Here is an 18601-nt window from a genome sequence, read left to right as displayed (position 1 = left end):
ATCCGTAAAAGCTTGTTTGGAAACGCTAAAATGAGAAGTTCTAATGCACCCATCATGTTCACCGGATATTGCACAATCCGATTATCTTTTTTTCGAATCTATGGTGCATGGATTGTCACTTTGAAAAGTACAAAATGATCGAAAATTGAATCGATTCATTTATTTAAGACAAAAGAATTACTTGAAATAGAATACGAACAATCTTTGGCGATGGTTTTAGGTACTATTCTTTGACTTTTTCTTTTTTTATTCCTCAATCATTAGAAGACAGCGTAGAAAATTCTTCAATTGCATGGCTCCTACATACTCAGACAAATTTCTAAAATTTCAATAATATGATAAGGGGATGATTTTTTTTTTATTTTCATCTAGATATCTGAGCGATATTGGAAAACAGCTACAGAATTAATACTAAAACATGAGACCGAAAACAGAGAACAAAGACAAAAAGTAATATGATACAGACAGTGAGAAAACAATGAATGGAGAAAGCAATAATCAAAGGAAAACTGTAATAAAAACGAAGGAAACGAGAATGGAGAACGAAATAGATCATACATGGGGGAAAGAAGAAACTGAAGAGAATAAAAGAAAGTAGACAAACAACATGGAAACATGGAATATGTAATGTGTCATCTAATCGAAGTGTGTCCGCATCGGTCGCTAACACTCCCCCTCTGCAGTGCAGAATCAGGCGTGATGGCGTACCAAAGTATCGCATCGTAACGGAAAGTATGCAGCTAGTATGAGTAGGAGCGAGATGAAATGCGAGAAAAGGCACAGCATGACGTAGCACGGCATGGCAAAGTGCATATATCAGCTTGCATCCCGAAAAAAAAGAAACTAATTACACTGATTTATGTAGCTATTGTTCATTGTTTTTGCCTTCCCTCACGTCTTTTCATGTTTGTACTTACGCGGAACGTCGGACAAGTGTATGTAAGTATGGGTTTGTGTTTATGTTTAGGTATACAATGTTCAGGGCTTTCTTGGCCGTGTAACGATGGCTTCCCCACTGGTCATCGTTTGGGCACTTACTTCTGCGACCGTGACTACTGCTTTGCGATGAAGGTTGTCTTTGCGGTGCGCGGGTGGCTTGCCGCTACGGGTGGAGATACCGCTGATGGGTGGACTTACATGATGAAAAAGGGGTGCAAGAGCACTGTTCCGCGAATGCATTCTGTTTGCTTTCTCGCTCTTCCGGCGAAGTAGCTAATCCATTTCGCTATACAGTGCCGCCGCGTGCTGTACGGAAGATGAGAACAACCAGAAGTTTTGCCAAACTAGATATAATTTCACTAATAGCATTGTCAGCTTCGATTGAAATCGTCAAAAATTTTGAAATGCCAGGATAGGAATCGTCTAAAATAAGAAACAGAGTTTACTTCCAATGGAATAAGGAAAAGGTGAATACCGCACTACACGCAAATAGGCTGTACGCTGTGCATCGGGAACAAAAACAAAATTAATTCACGTCCACGGGGATCTCCTTCCCGAGTGATGCAACTGTTGCGCTCTCTGTTCTTTTCATTTGTAGCAGCATCAGAAGCTACCACGGTAGGGAATTCGTAGTTGCAGTTACGGACCTCGTGGTTGACTGTGGAGACCAGTGTTTAGTTTTCTTTTTTTTGTGCGACAGCTAGGCTGCAGTGGGTACCTGAGGATGACATCCATGTCAGAGCGGTCAGAGTTGTGAGACTACGGTGGTTCACTTTTAGCAACAATGACGACGAACACGAGGTTGAAGTATGCAAGCACCGCCCGGTTGTTCATTCGTCCCGATTGTAATTGATTGCCGAAGATGCGATTGGATGTTACGCCTTCTTGCTGCAGGGTACAGGGCAAAATTCAGCCGATGTTTTGAGAAACTTCATTTTGATTTTTTTTCTCATTCCATACGTCATCCGTCAGTAATCGATCGGGCAATTAATTGTCGAAAAATCCATTATATTCAGTAAATTCATTGAGTTTTATTCTTTGTTTATTAGAAAGCTAATAAACAATGAGCCGGTCATTGAAACCTGAAAAAGGATACGACAAATGTTATCTAATTAAAAAAATTACAAAATTTTTCAGATTTTTTCATACAGTGACTAACTAAAAAATATACATATTTTTTACCAAAAAAAACGATTTTATTCATCATTGTGATTTACTATAAGAGCAAAACAAACATTCTAACGCTTCTTTATTTTCTCGGTGCCGTGCTTGTAGAAGGATTTGTTATTTGCCTCGAAACTGGTTTCACATTAGGCAATTATATTTCTTACTGTTGTGTTTTTGGACGCTTCCGTAGTGGGGTGGTGGATCCATGTTTCATCCATTGTCACATATAGGCTCAAAACGCCTATTTTTGATCGACTCTGAGTAATCGCAGCATCCAATTTAAAAAAAGCTTTCTCATGGTAAAACATTCATTAATAATTGTAAGCACACTGCCTTCTGATATCTTTAGGGCCTCGGCTATCTCACACAATTTCCATTTACGATTGGACGAAACAAATTTGAGGACTTTCCTGGTGTTTGCTGGGGTGACCAACTCAATTCACTACTATCGATATCTGTACGATTCGGCAAATCAATAACAAGTAGTTCTTTTCGATGGAGCAGAGACCTCTTCCGTCCAAAGAAAGCTTCTGACCTTATGTGCATGGGTTGGGAATCGAACCCAGGTGAGCAGCGTGAAATGCATCGATTTACCCATCATGATATAAACGCCCCCTTTCGAATTCATTGTTTTTGGAATGACAAAAGTCGTTTTAGTTTTTTCTGACTAATAGGAATGTTATGAAAAAGGTTAAGTTGAAAGGTCATAAACGAATTTATGTATTCATATATTAACTTATTAATCAAGGTAATGATCAATTAGTTAGTTAACTGATTTATTAATTTATTAATTTACGGAGTATCTTTGCTACAAATACGACTTTTTTACTTGTTGATGTACCCATTCAACCAAAAAAGCGCCTGATCACCTAAGAGAATTTTGCGCTATAAACAGTTTTATCTGAATACTGATTTTAAAAATAATGTTCTAAAATTTTGAAAATGTTGTTCTGGAATCATGATGATTTGACAAACAATACCGAGTAGCGACGTAACTTTACAGTTTACACACACTGCAGAAGTTTTTTTTATTTCGATGATGAATAATAAGAAAGAAACCTTGTGTTTCTCGTTTGTATCTGATAAGCATAGATAAAAATGTTTCTACAGTATTCTGAATGCATACTTAACAAGTTTCCCTAAATATGATCAAGAAAAAACAAACAGTCCGCTTCAGCCTGGAGAACGGTTATCCTAGCCCCGTGATTTTGAAAATTTCTAATTTGACATTTGAACGCTTTTTTGAAAAAGAATAAAACGATTAAATTCGCATTTAAATATTTGAATTCAATATATAATTAAAAATTCCTTCTATAAAACGTACATAATCATGTAGAATCAGTTCGTGCTCGCATCTCACCCGACACAGTCGAAAATCGTTTGCGGTCGAAGCAAAAGAAACAAAGACAATACAGAGCAGTGAACAATAGAGTGTACGGAATGGTCAAATACGATTTAACAAAGCCTGAAACTTGGCCAACAAAACCAAATTCAATTTGTATCGATTTCAAGCGTTGCAAAGTTAGACCAACAGCAAATGAAATTGAAATCTTACTTAAAGAACGAATGAATCTAGACGCTAATTATGTAACTGAGATTCAATTCAACAAGGCGTCTAACTGTGTGTACATTATGTTTAAACGTGAACGCGATGCACTTGCATTCGCTTCGGTTAACAACGAGGTGCACAGCGTTGAGTGTGATAACATTCAATACAAAACTCCTGTGCACATGGTGGACAATGCCATACTAGTACACGTGCATGACCTTCCTCCGCAAACCAGCGATCAGTCCGTTCGGGAAATCATGTCGCAGTACGGTGAAGTTCTTTCAATCGAAAGAGAAGTATGGCGGAACTTTTTCCCCGGCATCCGGAATGGCGTGCGAGTTGTACGTATGCAACTACGTAAGGCAATTCCATCTTACATCATTGGTGGTCAAGGTGGGACACATTCGTGTAAAATGCTGATTACCTATGAAAATCAGCTGATTACATGTCAGTTTTGTGAACAACCTGCACACTACGGTAAACCATGCACTGAAACTGCGAAATGAACATCTTCAACCAAAGACAAGGTCAACCGTTCAACAACGAAAACTATTGAGCGTAGTACTCCTGTTTCACCATCAAACCAACCAACAACTGCAACCAATGTACAACAAGGCCCTTCTACAGCAACTAGCAACGAGCTCAAGACTGCGATCAACAAAGAAAGCGAAAAGAAGACGGAAATCAACAACAAAACCACCGATGCGGCAATGGATGACGAGACGAGCCACGAACAAAGTGCCCCTCAACCCTCGCAGGAGGGAAATGGAAGCTCTTCTCCTCCTAGAAAAAAAGTGACAACGAGATCCACTTCAAAATATTCTTTATTTAAAAAATCGACTAATTCGGCCACGTAAAGCTTGTACGAAAATAGGCCTGAATAAAAATATCTTTTAAATAAAAAAAATCATTTATAATTTCAAATAGTATAAGTAACGTAATCGACAAAACGCCCAATTTTTATTACACATTTTTCTCAGAGATGGCTAAACCGTTTTCAAAATAATCTGGCTTGTTTGAAGTTCGTTATTTTACCTTTTTTTTATAGAATAAAATTTTTATTTGGCTCATTTGCTTTAGCTTAACGTGGCCGATTGTCTTGTTGTTATAGGAGAAGAAGGGACGCCGTATTAAGGGGGCGGCATACTTCCCTAGAATTAGTAAGGGAATGTTAGGAGGGTGGGATTTACAGAATATTGATTTTGAATTACAATACATCATTCGTTTGTGGCACAAATTTTTTAGAGTTTTCTTGATCTTTACGTTCTTCAGATTGTAACGAGAGAGATTATCCTTGGCTGGGATGCTTTGTTGGTGTGCTCTGACGTTGATGTGGCGTTTTTTGGGTAGTTTTCAGCAACTCAGTCATTTCAAGGCATGCTCCGAAGGATGGTTTACACAGGTCATACTTTCAGCAGCGTAAAGAAGAGTGCGATAGAGCTATAGACGAGAGAGAGAGATAGGAAGAGCACTAAATTTGGGCATTGATAGTTTTCAAGAAGTTATGGATGAGAGTCATATAAGGAAGATTTCGAGTTGCCAAGACGTCGCGGACTGGTACGAAGGCTGGTATACCTCGGGCCCGAAGGGAACCTATGAGTTGGGACCTGGCATCACAATACTCGACACACATCCAAACAACATGCTCGATGTCATGATAACCCTCACCGAAAACGCAGACACCACTCTAAGCGAGCCCCACACGACGGAGATGCGCGCTGAACATATAATGATTAGACATGAGCCTTGACATCACACGATTAAAGTCACGGCTCACGTCTAACCCCCGGAACCAAGGTTTCGTCGATACCTGTGGAATTATTGAGTGTAACCATCGTCCCAGAGTTCCACTATTCCATGTATTTTGCCAGCTGGTTAGAATTTTCTGACGACAGCAACTGAAAAATTTATTGAAGCAGATTGGTCTTTCATAGAAATCACCTTCTAGTGCGCCCACCTTGGCTAACGAGTCCGCCCTCTCATTGCCCCGTATGGAACAATGTGAGGGGACCCAAACCAAGGTAATCTGGTATGATTTTGCAGATAAAGCACTCAATTGTTCCCGTATTTTCCCCAGGAAATACGGTGAGTGCTTTCCAGGCTTCACTGAACGGAGAGCCTCAATGGAACTGAGACTGTCCGATACAATGAAATAGTGATCTGTGGGCAGAATTTCAATGATCTCAAGGGTATACTGAATTGCAGCTAGTTCTGCGACGTAAACTGAAGCTGGATCACTGAGTTTATAGAAAGCGGTGAAATTTACTTTGAATATACCGAAGCCAGTGGACCCGTCGAGATATGATCCGTCAGTGTAAAACATTTTATTACAGTCGACTTCTTTAAATTTATTATTAAAAATTTTTGGGATCTCTTGAGGGCGTACAGGATCCGGTATTCCACGAATTTCTTCTTTCATGAATGTGTCGAAAAACACAGTAGAATTAGAAGTATCCACAAAGTGAACACGATTGGAAACAAACGAAGAAGGATTTATATTCTGAGCCATGTAGTCAAAATACAAGGACATAAAACGGGTCTGTGAATTAAGCTCGACAAGCTTTTCAAAGTTTTCTATCACCATAAAATTCAAGATGTCGCATCGGATTAGCAGTCGATATGAGAGATCCCAGAATCTGTTTTTCAACGGTAAGACGCCCGCCAGCACTTCAAGACTCATCGTATGAGTTGATTGCATGCAACCCAAGGCAATACGCAAACAACGATACTGAATTCTTTCCAGTTTAATGAAATGAATATTCGCAGCGGAGCGAAAATAGAAACATCCATATTCTATTACTGACAATATCGTCATTTTGTACAACCTGATCAGGTCTCCTGGGTGAGCGCCTCACCAAGTTCCGGTTATTGTACGAAGGAAATTGATTCTCTGTAGGCATTTTCGTTTTAGATACCTAATGTGACATCCCCAGGTACCTTTGGAGTCGAACCAGTCTCCGAGTTATTTAAATGTGAAGGCCTGAACTATGGTTTCACCCCTTAGTTGAAGCTGTAGTTGTGCTGGTTCTCGCTTCCTTGAAAATACAACCAGCTCAGTTTTCTCCGTAGAGAACTCGATACCCATTTGAAGAGCCCATGTTGACAAGTTGTCGATGGTATCTTGTAATGGTCCTTGGAGATCGGCAGCTTTGGGTCCTATAATAGACACAACGCTGTCGTCGACAAGTTGTCTTAGTGTGCAGGATGTGTTGATACATTCATCAATATTGTCTACGTAAAAATTGTATAAAAGGGGGCTCAAGCATGAGCCCTGAGGAAGGCCCATGTAGCTGAATCGTTTTGTCGACAAATCACCATGTGCGAAATACATGTGTTTCTCAGACAATAGATTATTTAAAAAATTGGTTAAAACTGGTGAAAGACCATGCTGATGCAGCTTCTCAGATAGAACGTTAATGGAGATTGAATCGAATGCCCCCTTGATGTCAAAGAAAACTGATGCCATTTGTTCTTTACGAGCAAATGCCATTTGAATTTCTGTTGAGAGCAACGCTAGACAATCGTTCGTTCCTTTGCCCCTGCGGAACCCAAATTGTGTACCTGAAAGCAATCCATTAGTCTCGACCCAATTGTCTAGACGGAAGAGAATCATTTTCGCCAACAATTTCCGAATACAGGAAAGCATAGCAATCGGTCGATACGAATTGTGATCGAAGGCTGGTTTCCCAGGTTTTTTAATGGTGATAACGCTCACTTCTCTCCATTCGTGTGGAACAATATTACCCTCGAGCAACTTGTTGAATAAATTCAACAAGCGCCTTTTGGCAGAGTCTGGCAGATTTTTCAACAAATTGAATTTAATTCTGTCTAACCCCGGGGCTCTATTGTTACACGACAAGAGCGCAAGTGAGAACTCTACCATCGAAAACGGTGTTTCGTTTGTATTCGAAGTCGCGGCGCGGGATATCAGCTGTTCCGGAACAGAATCAGGACATACTTTTTTAGGGAAATCGAATATCCAGCGGTTAGAATATCCTTCGCTTTCGTTCGCGTGATTTTGATTGCGTATGCGACGGGCCGTATTCCAAAGAGTGTTCATTGCTGTTTCTCTCGTTAATCCGTCAACAAACCTTCGCCAGTAACCGCGTTTTTTAGCTTTATTCAGACTTTTCATTTGAAATTCTAACGCCGTGTATTTCCGATAATTATCTGGGGTTCCGTTCCTTCTAAACGAGATGAAGGCTGAAGCTTTTTTCGTTTTCAGCTCTGAGCACTCTTTGTCCCACCATGGGTTGGGAGAACGCATACTAGTTGGCGCGCTGGGTACTCGTTTCGTCTGAGCTTGAATTGCGGTGTCAAGAATCAAGCCAGCCAAAAATGTATACTCTTCCTCCGGAGGGAACTCCTGTGATGTTTCTAGTTTCTCAGATATCGAGCTCGCGTAACTTTTCCAATCAATGTTTTGTGTGAAATCGTACGAAACATTGATTGTTTCCGATGGTCTTACACGGTTGGTGATAGAAACTATGATCGGCAAGTGATCGCTACCGTGAGGATCACAGATTACCTTCCACTTGCAATCTAACTGTAGCGAAGTCGAGCAAAGGGATAAATCCAGCGCACTTGGTTGTGCTGGCGGTCTAGGGTTCTGTGTCATTTCTCCCGTGTTTAGAATTGTCAAATTGAAGTTGTCACACAGATCTTGGATTAACGAAGAACGGTTATTTATTTATTTATTTATTTATTTATTATCATCGGACATTACCGTCTAAATGATATGAGTGGGGAAAAGCCCGTTTAAGTTTACCAAAACATTTCAATGGCACTATTCTCCAAGAGGCATAAAAACCACTATCTTTTCTAATACACTAAAATTTACACATAATACATACAAAATTGTCGTTGTTAATAAATAAAACTATACAAACATCATACATTAATCATACAAACACCAATAAATAGTATACATAAATATCACAGTAATTGTAGTCTTCGTACAGAGGATGCAAATTTTTTTGATGATTCACCAAACTCGAAGGTACACTCTGCTCGTGAAAAAGTACGTATCATTGAAGAGACTGGTTCGTGATATCAATAGCTCGTCCGATGAAACCTCGTTGATAATAACGACACATCGCGGGTTCTTCCAGTGGCTCGAAGATCCAAACGGGATAGTAGTTCAGGTGCATCAATTTCCCCATTTAGAATTTTCGCAACTGTTAAGTCTTGTTGAATACGACGACGACGTTCCACTGATTCAAGATATAATAGCTGACAACGATCTTGATATGGCAGTAGGTTCTGCGGGTCACGCCAAGGTAGATTCCTGAGAGCTAATCGTATGAATCTTTTCTGAACACTTTCTAGTTTTAGGCACCAAGTTAACTGATACGGATTCCAAACTGGCGATGAAAACTCAAGAATTGGTCGAACTAAGGAGCAATAAAGAGATTTTAAGCAATATGGATCCGTAAAGTCACGGGATATTTTAGATATGAATCCCAGTTGTCGATTCGCTTTTCTAGTTATATGAGCCATGTGGGAGCTAAAGCTCAGTTTGTGGTCCAGTATAATGCCAAGTTCACTGATTTCATTGACTCTACGTAACGGTATACCATCAATGCTGTAACTGAAGATGATCGGATCGCTCTTCCTATGAAAAGTCATTACGGCGCATTTAGCGATGCTAATGGTCAGCCAGTGTTCGACACCAATCCACGAAGCTATTCAATAGTGTTTGCAATCGAACGCAGTCTTCGGTCGAATTCACTGCTAAATACAGTTTGAGATCGTCAGCAAATATTAGTTTACATTCAGTACCCGAAACGGAAGCTACATCATTAAAAAAGAGCATGAAATGCAGGGGACCCAGATTACTACACTGTGGTACTTCTGATTCATTGGTAAATGCGGATGATTCGCAAAAACCCAGTTTTACACGAATGATTCTGTGGGTAAGGTAAGACCGTAACCAAGTAGTTAGCTTGTGTGTGGCTCCGAACAGACTGAATTTGCGAAGAAGTACTTCATGGTCGATACGATCGAAGACTGCTTTCAGGTCAGTGTATATAACATCCACCTGTAATTTATTCTCCATTTGGTCGATACATGTTGACGTAAATTGCAGAACGCCCTGGCATGAATCCATGCTGGTCAGTTGAAATGTAGCCAGCGATACGACGGAGAATAAATTGACGATGATTTTAAATATTTTACTTCCTGCCGAAAGATTCGTAATTCCTCGATACTGTTGGACACTTTGTCTATCTCCATTTTTAAACACAGGAAACATGTAGGATTGTTTCCAAATATCGGGAAACTTTGCCTCATTAAACTATTGGTTGAAGATTTGAGATAATGGTACCGATAAAGCAGCTGCACAGCGGCGGTAAATAACAGCAGGAATTCCATCAGGACCAGGAGAGAATGAGCTTCTAAGCATTCTGGCAGCGCTAAGTACCATATCAGGTGACATAAGAAAGGTGTTTAAATCGGCAACGTTGTGCGGCACAGTAGTCAATACTGAGGTCAACTCAGAGACAGATGCAGAGCACGAAGTAAACACAGAGGCAAAGTGTTTTGCAAACAGTTCACAAGCAGTGGCTGTAGAAGATGCTGTCACTTCTTCAAGGTAGACATTAGGAGGTACATTTGATGTTTTCCTTTTCGAATTAACGAAGTTCCAGAATCCTTTGGGGTTACATCGCAATCCAGATTGAACTCGAAGAACATAAGGCAGCATTAAAGTTCCGATATGCAATGCTAGCGGCATGGAAATCGTGAGCAGTGACAGTCGAACGTCTACGGCGAAGTTGGAGTAAATAACTTGTCAACGCTGAAAAATCGATCTTTCGGTAGTTTAGAGACCGGACATTACTAGCTACGGCTCTTACAGGATCATCATATAAGCAGCCCCATCCTGTACCATGCGAGTTAAAGTCCCCTAAAACCAACCGCGGTGAAGGAAGAAGTTCTATTATGTCTGCAAGCCCTATCGATGCCCTATCGAGACTCTGGGAGGAATGTAGATGGAAGCTATACATAGATCTTTGCCTTTAATATTAATTTGGCAAGCAACAACTTCAATTCCCGGTGTCGAGAGGAGGTTAATACTATGAAATGAATAGCACTTTTTGATCCCTAAAAGTACCCCTCCATAAGAGTCTTCTTGATCCAGGCGGATTATGTTGAAATGATGGAAGTCGAGGTTGATGTTGGAAGTCAGCCAAGTTTCACTCAAGGAGAATACATCGCAATTACAAGTATGTATTAAGTGTTTGAAAGAATCATGTTTTGGGATGATACTTCTGCAATTCCACTGAAGCACAGTGATCATATCTTTGATTCTCATTGGTAAATTATCCATCAAAAGATACAATCGCTGCAAGGAGGGGCCATTGTTCAGTCAACTGTTTTAAAAATGTTCTTATTGTTGGCAGTAGAGCAGTTAGGAGGCTTTTTAGAGGATCAGTAAGTTATTTTGCCTTTGATCTAGTTCAAAGATCGAATGGCTATTGCTTATGGTTTTTGAGATACAATGGTATAAGTGACGTAAACGACAAAACCCAATACCGCTCAATATTCTCGGTTATGGATGAACCGGTTTCAATAATGTTAGGCACGTTCGATACTAATATTATGCTGAGATTCAAGTTCGAAGATCATATGGCTGACGCTTCAATTTCGTAGAGCATATTTCAAGGAGTCATTAGCAAACCACTAGGCGAATTAAGAAATTTTTTTTTCATTTTCGACCCCCAATTAAAACATTGAAGTATTTTGTTTCCAGAAAAAGGTATATTTTGATAGCATCAACTATGAATCAGCATCATCTGAAAGAAAACAATAAATAACCGTAACCTAATACAGAAAAACACAAATCATTGACATTGAAATGTATGACAAGTCGTGCGAACAAATAGGCAATGGATTCTGATTTAGATTTCTTGGATGTTCGAAGCGGACGAAGCGAAAAAAAAAACTACAGACACATCGCCAATTCGCCAAAGCAATTCATAACCCACACAGCAACAATCCGAGCGCACCGGTGCGGTTGTCAGTGGCTGCATTCCCGGCTGCATAAAGCCCCTGCGGAATCGAATGAAGCGATCTCGATAAAACGAAAAACGCTTCAATCTTGTGCTCGGGCCCTGTGAAAGGAGTGACTACCAGCTATTGAATTGCGCGCGTCCAACAACCGTTCGCTCCTCGCTCCGTGTCCGTTTTTTTTTTGTTGTTGTTGTTGTTTTGTTATTGGATTCGTGCCGCGCCGCGATCTGTTGGGGCCTTCGTTTTGATTTTGATGTGTGCCCGTACGAATACCATCCCGGCACTGGGAAACCAGCAGCACGGCACAACTTACACTCCGCCTACAAAAAATGTTCGCTTTGACGGGCTTTTCCTTCTGAAGAGGCCTTTTATTCGCTGCTGGGGCCTTTTTAAGAGGTGATATTTCTTCCGATTTCGTATATATCCCTGCTTTCTGTTGTTGATCGCCTCTGAATGATACATGGTCTGGTAACATGTTATTAGAGGAGCTTTGGTTTTTTTTTGCATATAAATACCTATACCTATGGCGTACGCGAACAATCGTAGAGCCCGTATTTCATTCGGTACAGTTGGGTTCCGGAATGGACAGAATGATAGGCGTATTCGTTTTAATTTACGAACTTTACACGGAATTCACCTCAGGGAATTTGGTTACTTGCGAACCGCAGCGTTTGGTGCGATGGAAACCGTAGCACTCAATCGGAAATTCATTACCGAACATATCTAATGCTGTGGTTCTCAAATTTTCACCATGACAGAGTGAATCATCATGTCCATAAATTAGGTAGCTGCTGAATCATTTGGAGAGAAATCTCCAGGTATTAATTAGAAGTAATTGTGAAAAATCACATCCAAAGCCTTCCCCCGAATCTCTCGATACCGGAAACTTTCCTCAAACACAAATCACTTGCCTTGTATCACCTGGACAGCTCGGGGACCCTGCATCAGTCTTGTTTATCAGTGGTAAACTACTTTCTGAAAACCGAAATTCAGCCTCTCTCTCTGGGAACTTCCTTACCGAGTGGATCATCACATTTTCCAATCGAAATCAGTGAAGTCCAGCACGAGTACGTCTGAGGATGGGAAAAGGTATTTTATAATATTGATAAATTACAGCCAAACTCTTGCATTGGCTAGTGTGAAGATTGGTTAAGGTTTTTATTTGAACTCCCGTCCCGCTCCCTCATTGTGTGTCCCTGCACAAAAGTACCACCCTTCAGGAAACAACGACGAGTGCGGATATATGAAGATAAATTTTCCACAAAATTTCATCTATCCCACAAGAAAAAGAAGAGAACGAGTTCGAGTGGTTCGTTTCAATCTGCTACGAAAGCCACCACCCACCGACGTGGAGCCCCATTCAACAACTTTGACTCAATATAGAGGAAGAAAATTTTCATTTTTCCCACTTCTTTTCCTTTTGTTTCTTCCAGACGAAGGCGATGATGGTTTCGAGCAACCGGAAACGAAAGATATATTATCGTCTGGGTCAGCTAGTCCATCATCAACACATTCCCTGGAGGGTGCTTCACCGTTGCATCCAGTGCCCACAGCTACCGGGTCTGCCGCACTATTGCGAAATCAAACCCCGCAATCATTACCATCATCATCAGCAACAGCAGCAGCAGCAGCAGCAGCAGCCGAAACAGCACCAACGTTGTCGTTAGTAAGACATAAATCGTTCCTAGCACCAGCACCAGCAGTAGCAGGGCCGGAAACGTCTGCGACCACCAGTCGGTCTTTTCGCAAAACTGACCCGACACAAATACCCAGTGCATTGATGGATCCCCAAGACGATGTGGAGCATCGAATTCCTGCCACTCTCATTCACGACCCAAGTTTGGAAAGGTGAGTGCCGAATTTTTGACATCGCACAATCACAGATTTCTTACCGTTCGGATGTCATTGAAGGTCAAATTATTTCTCTCTTCGGTAAATATGGAATTTGTGGAATCAACATTTCCCTTATGCAGAACTGAACTACTCGATGCACCGGACGAATGTTTTGGGTGCCTTTCGAAAAGAGTCTTAATATATTTCTTCAAAATATTTACTTAAAATTATTAACTGATTTTAGACCAGGTCTCTTCGGAACAGTTCAATCACCAAACAAACAAACCCCCTAAACACTAGAATTGAAAGATGACATAAGATTTCCTTGGACTTAAAAGGGAGTTTTTTTTTAAATTTCCCTTCGTGACTAACTTTGTAGACGGCACCAATGAAAATAATTACAGTCAGTTCCTTAAGAAAGAAAGCACAAGTATTCCGAAAGTAATGAAACTATTTATTTCAATTCAGTCAATAGGATTAGGGTCCCCACCTGCACCGGCATCTCCTGGCAGTGTCTGGCCCAGAAGAAGCTACCGGGTTGCCAGCCTTACAGAAAGTTCTACCGGGCCGCAGTATAACCGATTACTGTGGAATATTCGTATGATGGAATTCGTTATGATGTTGAGTAATCATTTATTTAGTACTAGCCGACCCGTCGAACTTCGTCTCGACCAAAAATTATTTGTTCGAATTTATGTTTTCGGACTGCAGAATTGTCAAACGACTAAGTGTCTGATTACCTACAATCAACGGAATTTGACACACATGCGCTTTAGCTCAAAAAAGTAGTATCTCCCAAAATTATTATCATTTCATCCTGTGAATCGAAGCACTGAACAGAGATCTCTCGCTAGTGACCTTGACATAAAGGATATAAGGTGCCACGTTTTCTCTTCCAGATGTGATTCTTGCTTTCCGTAATCGATTAAAATCTCACCTTTAAAGCAGTGAGAAAATTTTCTCAGAACTTGTTCTGTATGTTCAAGTTGCCAAAAAGTGCCATGCGTACTTTAGAGCTCCAATAAAGTGTATATTTTTTAGGCACTGTGGAACTTTTGGTTGCTTGGAGAGGCGACGCTTAAATTTGAATTTGATATTGATCTTACCAATTTGAACATTCTTCACAAAATATGAGATAGAAAATGTCAGTCTCGTTCCATTATGACAATCATATTGAACATTGATCTAATTGTCACTTATTATGTTCGTTTAGTGTAATCTAAATCCATCGAAAGCAAGATGCAAGGAAAGCACAATCTTTTTATTGAATAATTAAAAAATATTCTGATTAGTTAAACTCGCGCCCGCGATGACTAATACTATTCATCTGACTCCATCAACAAATCATCAACTGGTAAAGGACTATTCACATATATCCGATCCAGTTCAGTGCCGGCACGACACCGTGCACTGATACTGATATTATTTCATTCGTTTTCTATGTGCGCATTCATACCTATCCGGCACCGTACTGTTTCAGTGCAGCTCGCCGTCAGTGTAACGTCCTTCCGGTAAACACAAATTCGTCGTCACCGATATTTTTTTATTTTCATTGAAGTCGGTATGTCACTGCATTTGCTGTGCAGGAACGGAAACAGAACAGAAGGGTTCCGACAAAAAAAGAACACTGACGGCTCACTGAAGGTACTTTCACTGAACCGTCACGGAACTGAAATGTGTGAATAGTCCTTAAATGATATCTGAACTTTTTCTCCTGCCTACAGCGGTTTTCTAGAACATATGACTGAACATTCCGCCATTAAGACATTTGGCAAGCAATTATTTTGATACCCAATTAAGCACGTGGCTGGAAATGACAAATCAAAATGTGCATGTGAAATATCCTCACAAAACAACTCGTTGCGCGCCAAAAGATTCTCTCAACGATCTAGTATTCCTTTCTTCGACGGCCCAACACTTATGCAACTCGTTATGCACCAAACACCTATCGATGATCTAGCAATAATGGGCGACTTTTTCAGTGGAAAATTCCATTATCCATACAAAACAACTTTATGTATTTTTCCCACTTTTCCGGCAAGTTTTCCTAATTTTTTTGATGTACGAACCCGGTGGGGGTAAAAACTGATCAAACAAAAAAAGAATTATGTAAATCCGTCCATCCGTTCTTACGTGATGCGATTACAAAGAATGATCTCTGCATTTTTATATATATATATATAGATAGATAGATAGATAGATAGCTTTAAATCAATACTCAACGAAATATAGATGGAAAATTGCTAGATGTTAAACTTCTCCAATCACTGGAACTATTCTACCTTTTAAACTACCCTAGAATGCAATCAAACACACCTTAGAAGATATTGTATTTGAACTAAGCGTCGTATATTTACACTTCCTGTATTCGATGTAAATCTATTTTTTATCTTACTCGTGTATCTTTTTATCGCAAGCAAGTATCTACAAGCTGCACGCTCCAATTAATATATTTTCGTTTCTATCGGTCACTTGATGAAGATATAGTCTGTTAAGTAAGAGCGTGTCCATCATAGCTTGCAACCGGTAAGTGACTTAATTTTTTCCTATTATCGGTAGAGGAAACCTCTGTCTTTGTCACTCTGAGAAAAAAAATCTGTCACAATCTGGTAAAATCTAGATGAATAGCATGTATGTAAATCACTTCAAGGCCGTCTCCCTTTGCATACACTCTATAGGACCAAAAATTAACTATTCAGTGGTGACAAAATACATTAAAAAGTCGATATCGTTAATCAAGAAAAGGGGTTCGAGGATTTTAAGAGTGAAAACCTGTTTTAATCCACCTAGGGGTGTAATGCTACCTTTCTCAAATTATCCATTCTTCTCTCCTGTAAAGACTGTACCAGAAAATATGGACGCACTTTCATTTCGCTGTAAATAATTCACAAGTGTTAGATATTCAAATTTTATTCGATATACTACATTGTAGACTAGCTGGTGCACCTTCTTGCGAACGTTCCTCATTAAATTCCGTACAGACTTCTTGGCGACAAGTTTTGACACTTTTTTACAATCTTTTTCGAACTGTTGAATGGTTTCGGCTGCCGAGACATGTTTCCAAAGAAGTGCCTTCGTTAATGCTAAAAGTTCCTCAATTGGTCGAAGTTGTGGGCAATTTGGTGGATTCATGTCTCTTGGGACGAAAGTGACATTTTTGGTAGCATACCATTCTACCGTTGATTTCGAGTAGTGGCAAGAAGCAAGATCCAGCCAGACGACAACAGGATCCTTGTGGCTTCGAATCATGGGTAGAAGTCGTTTTTGTAAACATTCCTTGATGTATATTTCGCTGTTCATTGAAGCAGCGGTGATGAAGGGTTTCGAAATCTTACCGCAGCTGCAAATTGCTTGCCAGACCATAGCTTCCTTACCAAATTTTTCGACTTCATTCGATGTCTCGGACTGATTTAAGACTTGCCCTTCTCGCACCGTATAATATTGTGATCCCGGCAAGGGTTTGTAACCGAGTTTCACGTAGGTTTCGTCGTCCATGATTATGCAGTTCAAATTTACAGCAAGAATCGTATTGTACAGCTTTCGAACCCTCGGCCTGATCGATGCTTCTTGTTTCGGACTACGTTTTGGTTGTTCCTGCTTCTTACAGGTTCAAAGATTTAAACATTCTTTAGCACGAAGAACATTTGACTTTGAAGTGCCTACTTTTTTGGCCACATCCCGAACTGAAACCTCCTTCTTTTGCTCGAACGCCTTCACTATACGTTTATCCAACTAAGAGTTAGCAGGACCTTTTTTCGACCCGTTTTCGGTTTATCCTCAAAGGTGTTATCCTCACCGAACTTCCTGATTGCATTTCGCATGGATTTTTCACTTACTCCTTCCATTTTTGCTATCTTTCTCAGTGACAGTCCGCGTTCTGTGCACCATTTGTACACAATTTTTCGACATTGTTCTGCTGAAAGTCCACGCATTTCGAAACAAACTAATGAAAACGAATAAACAACTGAACAAGTGGTTAGAGAAGAGTGTAAACAACAGGACGCAGCCATAAAAATTGACAGATTCTGAACCTTTGCAAAATGGCAGCGGTTTTTGATTGCGTCCATTCTTTCTGGGACAGTGTTAAACCAGTCCGAGACATCGATTGAAGTCGAAAAATTTAGTAAGAAAGCTATGGTCTGGCAAGAAATTTGTAACTGCGGTAAGATTTCGAAACCCTTCATCACCCCTGCTTCAATGAACAGCGAATTATACATCAAGGAATGTTTACGAAAACGACTTCTACCCATGATTCGGAGCCACAAGGATCCTGTTGCCGTCTGGCTGGATCTTGCTTCCTGCCACTACTCAAAATCAACGGTAGAATGATATACTACCAAAAATGTCACTTTCGTCCCAAAAGACATGAATCCACCAAATTGCCCAAAACTGCGACCAATTGAGGAATTTCGGGCATTAACGAAGGCACATCTTAGGACACATGTCTCGGCAGCCGAAACCACTCAACAGTTCGAAAAAGATTGGAAAAAAGTGTCAACACTTGTCGCCAAGAAGTCTGTACGGAATTTAATAAGAAACGTTCTCAAGAAGGTGCGCCAGCTAGTCTACAATGGTTAAGTAGCAAATGTTGAGAATAATATTCTGTTGTTGTAGCCTAATATTATCAGTATATCGAATAAAATTTGAATATCTAACACTTGTGAATTATTTACAGCGAAATCAAAGTGCGTCCATACTTTCTGGGACAGTCTTTATTACTATTGTCGGTACTTCCGTAACCGAAAGCTGGATATCGGCATAGTGACATTCGGCTCATTCAACCATACACTAATATGACCAACAATTTTTCTTACGCTTTTCTATGACGATTTGAATTTCGTAATGTACTGGTAGTCGGACTATCAATGAAATGAAACTAAAGAAATTCACTAGCAAATATAAAGAGGAAACATTTGAATAAATCTTTTTTCAATCCATCTAATGATGTAATGATAACTTTCTCATATTACTGATATTTTCAAAAATATCACTAGTAGATTCTGTCAAGATTTTTTTTTCAAATTTGGATGAAATAAGAAACTTTTTTTGGGTATGAACTAACATGACCTTTTCAATTTCAGTTATGTCAAGTTATTAAGAGTT

The 18601-nt window shown here is 40.0% G+C and overlaps 1 protein-coding gene across 2 annotated transcripts in view; it reads left to right on the top strand.

The window, feature by feature from the left end:
- LOC131430642 (protein tiptop) overlaps nucleotides 1–18601 on the top strand; it is a 1048630-nt gene that overhangs the window by 921532 nt on the left and 108497 nt on the right. For both annotated transcript variants that reach the window (XM_058595758.1, XM_058595757.1), the window contains exon 3: nucleotides 13099–13513. In XM_058595758.1, the coding sequence (XP_058451741.1) occupies nucleotides 13099–13513 (415 nt within the window). The remainder of the gene's footprint in view (nucleotides 1–13098; nucleotides 13514–18601) is intronic.

This window comes from Malaya genurostris, chromosome 2 (assembly GCF_030247185.1).
Source record: "Malaya genurostris strain Urasoe2022 chromosome 2, Malgen_1.1, whole genome shotgun sequence".
In the NCBI taxonomy this organism is placed as follows: Eukaryota; Metazoa; Arthropoda; class Insecta; order Diptera; family Culicidae; genus Malaya; species Malaya genurostris.
The sequence above is the reverse complement of the archived record's forward strand: the minus strand, read 5'-3'. Positions and strand labels throughout refer to the sequence as shown.